The sequence below is a fragment of the Echinops telfairi genome, unplaced genomic scaffold, assembly GCF_000313985.2.
Source record: "Echinops telfairi isolate 266 unplaced genomic scaffold, ASM31398v2 ScPeMD7_70;HRSCAF=299, whole genome shotgun sequence".
Classification (NCBI taxonomy): Eukaryota; Metazoa; Chordata; class Mammalia; order Afrosoricida; family Tenrecidae; genus Echinops; species Echinops telfairi.
Window position 1 is genome coordinate 27008354 of NW_022103968.1, and position 13889 is coordinate 27022242.

At 42.2% G+C, this 13889-nt stretch overlaps 1 protein-coding gene across 4 annotated transcripts in view; it reads left to right on the plus strand.

The window, feature by feature from the left end:
• The window catches only part of OGA (O-GlcNAcase), a 27996-nt gene extending 14686 nt beyond the window's left edge, over nucleotides 1–13310 (plus strand). For 3 of the 4 annotated variants that reach the window (XM_045291188.1, XM_045291189.1, XM_004700978.2), the window contains 8 exons: nucleotides 316–929; nucleotides 1295–1469; nucleotides 4899–4984; nucleotides 5960–6064; nucleotides 7548–7633; nucleotides 7884–8076; nucleotides 9569–9728; nucleotides 11170–13310. In XM_045291188.1, coding sequence (XP_045147123.1) covers nucleotides 316–929; nucleotides 1295–1469; nucleotides 4899–4984; nucleotides 5960–6064; nucleotides 7548–7633; nucleotides 7884–8076; nucleotides 9569–9728; nucleotides 11170–11306 — 1556 coding nt within the window. In that variant the 3' untranslated portion in view covers nucleotides 11307–13310. Of the gene's footprint in view, nucleotides 1–315; nucleotides 930–1294; nucleotides 1470–4898; nucleotides 4985–5959; nucleotides 6065–7547; nucleotides 7634–7883; nucleotides 8077–9568; nucleotides 9729–11169 lie in introns of those variants that run through there. The other variant, XM_045291190.1, reaches the window with a different exon arrangement.
• The last annotated feature ends 579 nt before the right edge of the window (nucleotides 13311–13889 follow it).

Genomic DNA, 13889 nt, shown 5'->3' on the forward strand with positions numbered 1-13889 from the left:
TATATATATATAAAATCTTTTGGTATTAAATAACTTCTGTCTTGATGGCATGATAGTTTATTTTAAAATGTTTTATTGAAATAGATATTTAAAGACAAATTTTCAGAAGAGAAAAATATTAGATGTTGGCATGTATAGGGATGCTTTATCACAACTGCCTCCCAGTGGTTTAGAGAAATTACACTTTTTCATAGAGCTTAACTTATTTGAGATTCCAGTTACAACATGGTAGGGAAGCAGTTTTTTTCCAAATCTGATTTGTTCTGTTAATTCCTGATTACCTTTGTGGCAACTTTTTTTTCTTCTTTTTGATAGGTAGACAAGTTGCACACAGTGGAGCTAAAGCCAGTGTGGTTGATGGGGCTCCCCTAGTCGCAGCACCCTCTTTAAATGCCACGACTGTGGTTACAACCGTTTACCAGGAGCCCATTATGAGCCAGGGGGCAGCCTTGAGTGGAGAGCCTGCGGCTCTGACCAAGGAGGAAGAAAAGAAACAGCCCGATGAGGAACCCATGGACATGGTAGTGGAAAAGCAAGAGGAACCAGATCACAAAAATGACACTCAGATACTAACAGAAATTGTTGAAGCGAAAATGGCAGAGGAATTGAAACCAATGGACACGGATAAAGAGAGCATAGCTGAATCCAAATCCCCTGAGATGTCCATGCAGGAAGATTGCGTTAGTGATGTGGCCCCCATGCAGACAGATGAACAGACCAACAAGGAGCAGTTTGTGCCTGGTCCTAACGAGAAACCTTTGTACACTGCAGAACCAGTGACTCTGGAGGATTTGCAGTTACTTGCTGATCTTTTCTACCTTCCTTATGAGCATGGACCCAAAGGAGCACAGATGTTACGGGAGTTCCAGTGGCTTCGAGCTAATAGCAGTGTTGTCAGTGTCAACTGCAAAGGAAAAGACTCCGAGAAAGTGAGTACCCCTCCTTTACCTGGGTGGGTCCCCTGTGATACAGAGGAGGTTCATCAATGACAGCACATTGACCAGATTTCAGATGTGATTTCTAAGTGGATGCTGACTGTTCAGTCTGGTACATTGAGTCCCATCAGTTGGCCTTTGGAAGGGAAGCGAAGTCTGAGTTTGCTCCTTTAGTAATCTTTGTCCATTTGGGGAGAGGAACTTTTCTTATGTAGAGTTAGGCCCATGAGTATTTTTTTTTTTCCAATCAGGATAAATTGGCAGGTACTTGGTAGTAAAGGTTTTCATGTATTAACGTGACTAGAGCTTATTTTGTTAGGTGTGCCAATTCTTGTGTCCTTTCGTTGTTCTCCCCCTAGATTGAGGAATGGCGGTCACGAGCAGCGAAGTTCGAGGAGTTGTGCGGACTAGTGATGGGGATGTTCACACGGCTCTCCAACTGCGCCAACCGGACCATCCTCTATGACATGTACTCCTACGTTTGGGATATCAAGAGTATAATGTCTATGGTGAAATCTTTTGTACAGTGGTTAGGTAGGTGCAACAGGAATAATCTCCTCAAATATGATGTTTCTTCCCACCCTACACCCCCCCCAAAAAATTATCCCATAGGGAGAAAAACATTTTAGGGAATTGGCAAGTTTCCAATTCTTTGCGTAGGTGTCTTTCAAAGGTAGGCATTGTTGTAAACTTGAGGTGCAGGTTTTTATATCAAACATTAATTTTCTCCCTTGGGCTAATTAAGCATTAATGTCATGGAAATGTTTAGAAAGTACTGACTTTAACTTGCTCTGACTGAATGCTTCCTGGATGGAATCCCATATAGCACTTTGGCCTGATTTGGAGATGGAGACACTATGAAACGTGACTGTACGCTCTCTGCTGCTTGCTGTGTCTGGATGACATTAATGCCGTGTTTAACAGAGCCATTGCTGAAATGACCTAAGGGGCCTGGCAAGAGGAAGCCATCCTCCCAGCCCTGTGCGCATGCGAGCTTTAGTGTAAGGCTATTCTGGTGCTATTTGTATTGTTTCATGTGGCTTTTTCTTTATCCCTCTACCAAGTAATTGATTTAATAGGGGATGGGGATTCCAATCCCCTGCAAACGCTCTGCCTCTGCAAATAGCCTTTTGTATGTCCCCTTTGAAAATAGGATTTTGAAGATTCTCAAACTTAGTAAAAAGCACCAGCATGGCCAAGTGTCTCCAGGAACTTATTTCATTTCCAGGTTTTCAATCCAGCTGTAAGGAATATGTCATGGACTTACATAGAGCACCCAGCAGGCAGCAAGGCTGACTGATCATGTCACAGTTTTTCATAGTAGTCACAAATACTCGGGGCTACCTGGGCTTGACTGTGAGAGAGAGCTGGCCCCCGAGCTATATTCCACAGTCATAGTAATGCAGTGTCTCGTGCTGCCTTTCACATCGTTTGGCTCTTAAATATTTAAAATAACAGTTTTCCTGTGTTAAAAACAAAATCTTTGATTATTAATTTAACAATGTAGCAATTTCTTTGGATTGCTAATGTAGGCAGAAGAGAGAATTTGGGTTTGACCTCTTGTTAAAAGATTCAAAAATGAAAATGTCTCTTGCCCGTGGGTGGTAACGAGCTGCCCTTAAATGTAGGAGTTGTCAGATGAAGGTATTTGCTCTCAGTTCTAGCCAAACCACCCCGCAACCGTCTGGTCAGTTCTGACTCAGCACACCTGTCTATGCAGTGTGTAAGCTGTAATCAAACAGCTTTCCAGGCCTGCCTTCTGGGGTGCCCCTGAGGAGGTTCAACCCTCCAGCTTTCCATTTAGTAGTTAATCTTAAGTGTTGTACCACCCACCAAAGGACTCCCTTAGACTTCCATAATGAATCCTCATAGGGAGTAAACCTGAGGTCTGAATCCTTGAGCTTGGAGTTCTGACTCAACGCAGCCCTGTAGGGCTGTAGACCTGCCCCATCGGGTTCCCGAGGCAGTAATCTACACGGAAGCAGATGCCACGTCTTTCGCCTGGGGAGCAGCCGGTGGGTTTAAAACACCAACCTTTTGGTTAATAGACAGGCACTTTTAACATTGTGTGCCACCAGGGCTCCTTAAGAAAGCCTATCATCTGAAATATTGATACTCAAGTTTTAATTTGAGTTCTTAAAAATGAAACTCTTGATTATGTACAGTATTGTTTCTGTCTCCCCTCAGGCTTTTTACTGCTTTTTATGCAATTGTGGGGTTAGTAGCTTTCCAAACGTGCACAGGTAACTCTTGTAGCAGTTTTGAATAACCTCGGTATTCATAATACCTTCCCACAAAGCTCCCGACAGGGAGAGTGTTTTCATCGTTCCCCAGTAATCTCAGGGGATCCCCGATTGGAGCTCTGTTGTCCTCCTCGCTCCACTCCAGTTGGCATTCAGTCCTTTAAAGAATGTGGCTGTGCAGTACTTTTGATTACTAATGACTTCTATTATCTTCTTCCCCATTGTGTACAGATGGGAGAATCCTCAGCACAAGTGTCTACTACTATTGGATGGACAGCGGCAGATGTTCACAGCGCGCCATGATTAATTAGTTTAAGTTGAAAGGTCTATCTGTGAGGTAGCTCAGGTAGATTTGCAGACAGTAGGCATGAACTGAAGTCACGTTTGCGCAGCGACTGAGGCATTAACCATATTTTCATTTACACAGCTCTTCGTACATGCAGCTTTTTACTGTGATAGTCAAAAGTGCTAGTTCTCTTGTCTCAAAGTCGGGGTTAGGGAAAATTGGCTGATCTTAAAGTTTGAGAGGTATAGTCATGCCCCTCCCCCACTCCCCAGTGTAAATTACACTGAGTTCTGGAATGGGGCGGGCTTTCTTCCTAACTCCAATTCTGACCTTCGTATCTATTTTACGAACACTACATGATATATTTTTAAAAAAACAACCCAAAACTATATATATATATATGTATGTATACACACCCCTGCTCCTAAAAAAATGTCCAACCCAGATTCAGCCTCTTTAGTGGGCCTGAAACAAGAACAAAACTTGGTTGCTTTGGGACTGTCTGACTAGCACACTGTATCTTGTACTGATGAGACTGTTAACTTGAACAGGAGGTAGAATGCTGTCTTCAAATGGAAAAGAACTATTTTGCGCTGCTTTATCTTGTCAGAAGACTAGGCAGGTGATTTGGGGCTCCAAACATTTGCCTTAAATGATCTCTTACTGTCGGCTACCCCTCTTGCCCATGACGCTGTGCAAGCAGTGGTCTTTCTGCTGACGGCTGGGCCTCTGAGCTTGCTATCCCATGCTCGGGCTCAGTGCATTGCAAAGAAGATCCTGGTTGATTAGAGGAGCCAGGTGCTGCCACACTTTTAACAAAAGAATGTTAAAAGGAACATCAGTGATGTCAGATTCTAATAGGCCCAGCAAGCTAAAGTTTCCCTTTGGATTCTCATCAGAAAAAAGTGTCATTGTGTTTGGTTCAGCTTAGTGAACAATTTCTTTTGAATAATTCTGCTGACCTTAGTTTTCTGACAAGATTACCCCTTTCCCCCCTTTTTCCCTTTCCTGTACCCTTTCTCAAATTGTAAAATGTGACTTCAGACAGGTTTAATTCCTTCAAGGGCTGTGATAATAAGTTTGTCTCATTCATTAGCTCATTCATTTCGGTTTATATTGTGATTTCATTGAAGAGCAAGCAGCGTGCTTGTCTCCAGGGATGGTGTAAACTTGTACTCAGACTCAGGACTCCAGTCCTGTATCAGTAAAACTAGAAAACAGTGAGTAGTCATTAACGGGAGGAAGAAACATCACTTGTTCGAATTTCATTATGTGATTTTAAAAGTAATTATTATCACAGCCTTGCCCTGAAACCCTGGGTTATTAATTGTTAGAGAGCTATTTCCACCAAGTGTTTGTTAGTTTGTTGGACGTTTGAGACCCCAGGAAATCCCCTTTCTCGTAACATTCTCCGCTTGGATCTGATCTCAACAGGGTGTCGTAGTCATTCTTCAGCACAGTTCTTAATTGGAGACCAAGAACCCTGGGCCTTTAGAGGTGGTCTAGCAGGAGAGTTCCAGGTATCAATATGAATTCACAACTGAATTGACATTTTCTTTGTTTTATGAGAAACCTTATGTTGCGCATCAGATGGCTGGAAGGATTGGTCTGCCGAAGGCTTTCTGGTCCCAAATTCAATTTAGTTACATAGCTGGATCTTAAATCAAATTTTCCTCCTCTTTCACAGTAATTTCTGAAGGAGATGCTGCCAATTCCCCCGCGCCCGCGAAGCGCAGCGGCTCTAGGTATACACTTCACATTGTTTCTTTGCAGGTCGCACAGCCTTTTAATCTGCGCCCGCAATGCACAATGCGCGCATGCTTGTCTGCCAGTGGAAATTCCATGAGCAACATAGCCGAGTAATTATGCAAGTGAATGGTGAAAGGGCTTTGGCTGCTTTTTCTGTGGTTTTATAAATAAAAGCTTGTGCTTGAAAAAACAGTCCATTTGTGAAAATTTGAACAAAACCTGAAGCTTCCTTGGTCTTGCAGTTTGTTCATGGACTTTTCAGGCATCTACTTTTCTCCCCCCAACAGGTGCTCTGCTGCGCACAGCAAACTGAAGCGCATTGCTTTGGGGATAAAGCGTCTCCTGGACAGATAACCCTCTTCAGACCAAACCTCTCCTCCTGACATTCTGTTCTGCCATCTTTTAGTAGAGAGATGGTCTCTATAAGATTGTCTTCTTTAAAAAAAAAAACTTGTCATAATTGGAATAGATTTTGTTGTTTTTGTGTTTGCTTGTTTTGTTTTGTTTTGACCGTAAATTTAAATCCCCATTAATATGCCACTATATAACTCAATTTGGGTAGTTTTTACTCAGAAACACTCCCCCAGCAAAGAGGTGTTTTTATTAGTAAAGCAATAGTACAGCCTCTACTTTAGGTCTGCCTGCAGTAGCCAGTTAATGTTAGTTGGTAGTCTGCAGTGCACAGCCATGTGAAGAAGCGAGTGTCTTCCCCACACTTACCCATCTCCTGTTTTTTCTTCCCACAGCGTTTGCTGCCAATTGATGGGGCAAATGATCTCTTTTTTCAACCACCTCCACTGACTCCTACCTCCAAAGTCTATACTATCAGACCATATTTTCCTAAAGATGAGGTAATTGTGTACCTGCCAGTGTGCTGGGTGGTTATGATGTACAGTTAATGCTTTCCTTCCTACTAAATCATTAAAAGACTCTTTCTTGTGCATGTGAACATACGAGGGGCTACCAAAAAAACCGGAATTCCACTGGATGGAGGGGAGCTTTTCTAGTAGAATTTCACCTGCCTGGCAAGCATAAAACAACTCGCTGTGAGTTAGTTGAGTTAGTGGCGTTGCCTGGGAAGGTTCTCTCTTGTCACAGTGAATTTTTTCATAAAAGCAGTTTCACTCAAACCTCATTTTTTGTGATGGCTGATTTGAGAGACCAGCTTGTGGCTGTGAAATTTTGTTTCCTGCTGGGGAAAAATGCCACAGAAACTGTTGTAATGTTGAACACAGTGTACAAGGACAGCACTGTGGGAAAAAGGTGTACAGTGGTTTTCATGTTTCAAAAAAGGTGACATGTCGATTGATGACAAACCTCATTCTGGACGTCCGTCAACTTCCTGAATGTACGAAAATGTCAACTCATGGTGCATTTGGAGTTAGTTACACCAGGTCAGACTGTTAATCAACTTTTTGTTTCCTCGAATGAAGAGAGACATAAAAGGACTGATTTGACGACAGAGAAGAAGTGAAGAAAAAAAATAATGGAAGTGCTGTCAGCCATCCAAACAGATGAGTTTGAAAAATGTTTTCAAGAACAGAATCACAGATTTGACAAATGTATTAAGTGTAATGGAGAGTACTTTGAAGGTAATAAGGTAGTTTTGTAAAAAAATTTAATTAGCTTTGAAAGCAATTCCGGTTTTTTTGAGTACCTCTTGTATGGAACTCAGATGAAGAGAGAACGGAAGCACTGGCCACAGGAAGACTTCAGAAAGAAGCAAGGTGTTCAGACTCTTGGCATCCTGTGCGTTAGGTTCTTCCCTTAGCAAGTCAAATGCATTCTGGTTGGGGTTGGCATGAGAGAGTCAGTGTGTCTAAATGAGGTGCTTTTGAAAAGCTAATTCTCATGATAGAGCTTAAAAAAATTCATGGAAAAGATAATGGGATTTTCTCCATAAACTTTTTGAAGCCTCCTCATGTATTCGTATACTGCAAGTTTTGGTTGTGAAATATGTGGTCTGTTGACTTGGCTGAAGAAAGAAGCAAACCTGGTTAAAGGAAACAGGTTCGTGAAACACTCTGGGACTATGAACACGAAGCACACAGGCTTAGTCTCACAGTTGGCTAGATTTTGCATTTATTACTATTAAAGCCACCCCCTGCCAAGACCATCCTCAGTATTTTCTAAAACTTAGTTTTAGACTCACTTTTTGCATGTGTGACCCAATCAATAAATCTTTATTTAACAAATCTGAGGGGATATCTCGCTAACGGGCCAGATCTTTTGGTACTTCCGCTTGCGAGTTTGGCAGACTTACAAACCATGTTGCTATGAGATCTCGCTGCCAGTTTTGTCTTGCTGTCTTGCTGAACTAAGTTGTATTTCCAGGCGTCCGTGTACAAGATTTGCAGAGAAATGTATGACGATGGAGTGGGTTTACCTTTTCAAAGTCAGCCTGACCTTATTGGAGACAAGTATGTGATCCGTTTTGGGATTTGGGAATAGATACTTACTATGATAGGTCTGTCATAGCTCTTGAGGAGGGGAGAAAATGAGTGGGGTGGTAGGGGTGGATTTTTTTTTTTTAAACCTATTTTATGTTTCACTATTCTCTGACACCATTTTACACTGCTTAGTGTTTTATTCAAGTACAGTAAGATCTTGGTAAGTCTGAGATTTTGTGTTAAATAAGCTCACTCTGGCCCCTCCCCTTTTTTTGAGCAGGTTAGTAGGAGGACTGCTTTCTCTCAGTCTTGATTACTGCTTTGTTCTAGAAGATGAGGATGGCATATGTGGCTATGCCCTCGGCACTGTGGATGTGACCCCCTTCATTAAAAAATGTAAAATTTCCTGGATCCCCTTCATGCAGGAGAAGTACACCAAGCCCAATGGCGACAAAGAGCTCTCTGAGGCCGAGGTAATGCAGGGGTGTAGGGTTGTGGGAACTGCTTGCTGTAAAGTATTTTCTAAAATCTTAAAAATAAGGATTCTTAGGGTCTATTATTTTTCATCTTACTGTGGTATGATATAGTCCAAAAAAAGTCCTCATTTTAACCATTTTTTAGCTGTACAGTTGAGTGACACAAATGAAGTTCACCGTATTATGCAATAACTGCTACTTAGGACTTCTTAGCATGACATTTTACATCATTCCCTTGGTTAGAACTGTTTTTTGAGAGCATTGTTATAGTAGTTCCTCAAAAGTATCTTATTTGGTGGTTTGATAAGCTAGCTTGCCTCTTCAGTAATAATGCCTGTTGTAGCTTAATTGAAAACAAGAGGGGTGAACTTCTTAAAGAATTTGCTTTTTTGTTATGAACAATCCTTAGTGTCTATACCTGTCCTGTCTCAATTCAATGAAGTTTTCCTCTTTGAAGCATGTTGCACGTTACTCAGTTTATAGAATTTTCCTCGGAGCTGCTGCTAGTTTTGAACTGCTGACCAAGAGGATTGCAGCCCAACGCGTAACCACTAAACCACCAGGCTCCACAGAATTTTGGCTTATATATGAGCATTTAAAAAATAATCCTTTCTTGAAGGTATCTTTATTGTTTCATAGGTTTCCTGGACGTCTGGCAGGAGAGGGGGTGGTAAAGGGGAACTGATAGCATGGAGTACAGGAGGAAGAAAATGTTTTGAAACTGATTGTGGTAGTGATTGTACAACACTGCTTGATGTGATTGAATTGGGGAATGGTATGTCTCGATTAGGTCTGAATAAAATGGTTTGAAAGTATAAAAAATCAATAATAGTGCATAAAAATATCAATAATAGTGCATATGTGCACATTATACAGGAATAAGTGGTACATTAAACAAGGTATTAAAGAACAACTGGACAAGAATAAGTACTCTTTATTTAGTGTCTTATTTGTGACCTTATCTTTTGTTCATCCATGTTGTTGCACTTTGTTTTCCCAGTTCCAAAATTCTCCAGGTCTCCTCCCCTACCAAAGTACTCACATTCTCTTTCTCTTTTACTGTTTGCCTTCTGCCCCTAACTGGATGGCTAGGTAATAAGAAAGGCTAGTGTTGCATGGCCTTGTTCACTTGGGAGGATCTTGACATTGACACTACAGTGTGCTTGTGATTGAGCTGTTGGTATGTTGCTGTCCCACATCTGGCGATTGTAATTTTCAGCATCCAAACCCCAAAGCCAAATCAACTACCATCGAGTTGGTTTGGATTCACAGCTACCCCCATATAGGGTTTTCCAAGACTGTAAATCTTCAGGAGCAGTCAAAACTCACCTTTGTCCTGCTCCGCAATTTCTGTTGTTTGAATTCCTGACCTTGCACTAAACAGCCCAGCCAGCGCCACCTCATTGACAGTGCCACCAGGTGGTCAACATAAAAACATAGAAAGGGTGCTCAGTTCCTGGAAGTCAGTAGATTTGTTTTTCCCTTCCAGAAAATAATGCTGAGTTTCCACGAAGAACAGGAAGTAATGCCAGAAACTTTCCTTGCCAACTTTCCTTCTCTGATAAAGATGGATATTCATAAAAAAGTAACTGATCCAAGTGTGGCCAAAAGCATGATGGCTTGCCTCCTGTCTTCACTCAAGGCTAATGGTGAGCATGTACTTGTGGAGGTTCTGGTGTTTGGGCATGGTGAGGATTGGACTATATTACAGGATAAAAAGGAGGAAGTGAATTTATACTGTGTGTTTTGGACTCTGAATTGATGGTGGCTCAAGATGGGCAGGTTGTAAATATCTTAGGCTTTGAGAGTCTCATCTGGTTTCTAATGAGTTTGTTTTTTAATCGTTTTATTAGGGGTTCATACAGCTCTTATCACAATCCATACATACATCAATTGTGTAAAGCACATTTGTACATTCAATGCCCTCATCATTCCCAAAAACACCTAAGCCCCTGGCAACAGGTCCTCATTTTTTCCCCTCCCTCATGAGCCCTTGATAATTCACAAATTATTATTTTGTCATATCTTGCCCTGTCTGACGTCTCCCTTCACCCACTTTTCTGTTGTCTGTCCCCCAGGGAGGAGGTCACATGTAGATCCTTGTAATCAGTTCCCTCTTTCCAACCCACTCTCCCTCTACACTCCCAGTATCGCCACTCCCACCACTGGTCCTGAAGGGATCATCAGTCCTGGATTCCCTGTATTTCCAGTTCCTATCTGTACTAGTGTACATCCTCTGGTCTAGCCAGACTTGCAAGGTAGAATTCGGATCATGATAGTGGGTGGGTGGGGTGGCGGGGGTGGTGGTGGTGGTGGGAGGAAGCATTTAGGAACTAGAGGAAAGTTGTATGTTTCATCGTTGCTACATCGCACTCTGTCTGGCTCGTCTCCTTCCCGAGACCCCTCTGCAAGGGGATCTCCAGTGGCCTACAAATGGGCTTTGGGTCTCCACTCTGCACTGCCCCCCTCATTCACTCTGGTAAGATTCTTTTGTTCTGATGATGCCTTATACCTGATCCCTTCGACACCTCGTGATCGCCCATCGGGTATTCTTTAAGGTTTTTTTACACCTTCTTTGTTGGGAAGATTTTTATTTGTGGGGAAAGAGATTCACTGACTACTGAATTTTAAATTCATTGAGCTATTGCTGTTGGGTGAAATTCTGATTCATAGGGGCCTACTAGGACAGAAGAACTGGCCCAGAGGGTTTTCAAGACTGCAAATCTTTACAGAAACAGTTGGCCCTATCTTTGTCCCAAGGAGCAGCTGGTGGATTTGAACCTTTGGTTTAGCTGAGCAATCAACCAGGGCACCACAAAGATTAATCACAATTCATTTCCAAAGTTCTAATAGAATGGGTTATTTAGGGGATTGGGGAGGGATAGGAAAAATGAGGACCTAATGCCGGGGGCTTAGGTGGAGAGGAAATGTTTTGAGAATGATGAGGGCAATGTACAAATGTGCTTTACACAATTGATGTATGTATGTATGGATTGTGATAAGAGTTGTATGAGCCCCTAATAAAACGATTTTAAAAAAAAGAATGGATTATTTATATATTTGTATGAAATATTTGTGTTTTATTTCTAGGTTCCCGGGGTGCTTTCTGTGAAGTGAGACCGGATGATAAAAGAATTCTGGAATTTTACAGCAAGTTAGGCTGTTTCGAAATTGCAAAAATGGAAGGCTTTCCAAAGGACGTGGTTATACTTGGCCGGAGCCTGTGACGCTTACTCGCATTGCGAACTGTCAGAGTCTCTGAGCTCTACCTGGCGGGTGGTGGGTGGGGTCTTCATACAGTTCAGTGTCTGGAGTGGAAGCAAATCGGCTAAAGGGATTGGAGACACAGATGACTAACACTGACCGATCTCACCTCAGACTACCCACTGGTTGGAAGAAGGTGGTGTTGCTGCAAGTCCTTTGTAAAACAGAGGTGTGGGCCTCCTCCTTTTTGGGTCTTCTGTGAGGTGCCAAGACCTCTAACCCAGGCATAGAGGGAGGGTTCCTTAATAAATGTAGTCAGCACTGTTGTCTGCATCCAGTGTGGTTGCATTTCTCACCGAAGAGTAATTAAAATCACTCTGTCATCCTTGGTTTAGTGAATGAGATGTCTCTGGTTTTTTGGGGGGATAGCAGAGAGGAGAAAGATTCTGTAGTTTTCGAGGCTTCTGGGTAGAGATTCCAAATGGGGTGATTGTGGCAGTTTCAGTGGAGTGAATACTTTCCCTCTTTGGCAGTTTTCCTGCTTTTTGTAAAGCCGTGACCAGTTGTCTCCTGTAGCGACCTTTGGTTCAGGCAGATTGTGCTTTGTAGGGACGAATGTGCAGTTGTTTGTGGCAAAGCCTCAAAATGACAAACTTGTAAATTTCTTTGTATATAAACTAGCTGTAACTGGATTATTCTTTACATTTACTGTTTCTGTAATTTGTTTTCCTTCCTTTTGAAAATGAAAGGGTGTTAGTTCAGGATGGCACTTTGAAAAATGTAAATCATAGTGGAAAATTAATTTGCTTCACTTTGTGGGGTTTTTTTTTTTTCCTTAAAGAAGTTTTATTATTTTTACAGTGCCTCCCACGTAGGGCTAGGCTATGACCATTTGGGGTGCGAGAGCCTAACTTCTGTAAATAGGACACAGTCTGTTGCAAAGTGCAGTCACTTCTGGAAATTAACCTCAATAGCAGGTCAGCATGTGAAATGTTAGTTTTGACACCTGTCAAATAGGGCTTAGGGACTGATTGGTCCCAATTCCCTCAGATCAGCTGTCCTTTAATTTCAAGGCCTGTTAGTACTGGTTTTATTAAATCATGGTCTTTAATTCTTGCATGCTTATATCTAAGTTTTAAAGGAAATAAAGAATAAACATCCTTTAACCTCTGCTTTATAGTTACCACCACCTCCTCTTTCCCCTTAATCACTGATTCTGAAAGCTTCACATATTTTCATTTGGATTTGATCCTTTCAAAGGGCCTGAGCAGCAGGCTGGCAGGTAGTCTCTGCAGGAGCCATGTTCTCATCATGGCTGGCTGACTTCTCCAGAGATTCCTAACAGCATTCGGATATCTTGCTTCCCCGCAGGTTTTGCATCAGTTGTTTAACTTTGAGCAGAGGGGCAGGGAAAAGGAAGGCTGCGATGCTGAGAACTCCCAGCAGTGTGAGCTTCCAGAGAATCTTGATACTCCTACCAAGTTTGATATCAGCCAAGGCTTGAGAGTGCAGTGACTGGGTTAAAAGAAGGGAAGGAAGATGGCCTCTTCATTCATAGAGTTTTTAACACATCACGTAGAAAGCTGGAACCAAGTGTGCACTTTGAAGGGCCAAGGGGAAGTGAAGGGGGGGGATATTGTTTCCAAGGGCTGATTGTCACTCAGTTTTCCATTTGGGTGTGTCTCGATCACTAGTGGACAACACTAGCATTTTCTCTAGAGGGTTGTCAACCCCGTATGGAATCAGGATTTTTATGAAGTTTGCTTGTTACTTTATCTTGGCTTTTAATAATCATTTTGGCCAGGCTTCTGGTCACATGTTACACTGTGAGACCGATGGCCAGGCTTAATTCTTCATCACTCTTAAGGTTGTAAAGTGCTGGTTATGCTGACATGTTCAATGGTTATAATTTTTAATAAGGTTGGAATGACACTTATTGTTTAGATCACATCTCAGTTTCTGTACAAAACAAACTGTAAAACTATCTGAAGATCATGCGAGAAGCAAAATAAAACGAAGTGAATGTGTGTGGTGTATTTTGTGAACCTTCTTCCCGTTTTTTGCCCTCTCTCTTCTCGGGTCCTTCACCCGTTGCCTACAGTCAGGCATTCCTTCTCTTTCCAACTGTTGACAATTTGGAACTGATCTTGAAAGCAGCCTTCCTCACTCCCATCCTTGTAAAGAGCTTCCTTCCGAATTTCCCTCAAGGCAAAGGCAAAAGCCCAAAAGAGGCAGACCACTTCCTGGCCAGACCACATCTTACCATGGTTGTAACATATAGGAAAGCTAATTTGGACGAGTATATGTCACATGCTAGGATAGGGAACAGAGCCCAGGTTGATGTGGTAGGTTACGTGTTGGGCTGCTAACCACAAGATAAACAGTTTGAAAACAGCTGCTTTTGAGGGACAAATATTGAGAGGTTTTGACTCCCTTAAAGATGCTTTAGAAACCCTCTACTCTGCCCTATAGCGTCACCATGAGTTCGAACCAACTGTGGCAGTGAGTTTGGTTTTTTTGGGATAGGATAAGGAACACTGAATGGGTGAAAGGAAAACTTGGAGGAATAAACCAAACTATTAGGAGAGAACACTCCAGGGAGAAAG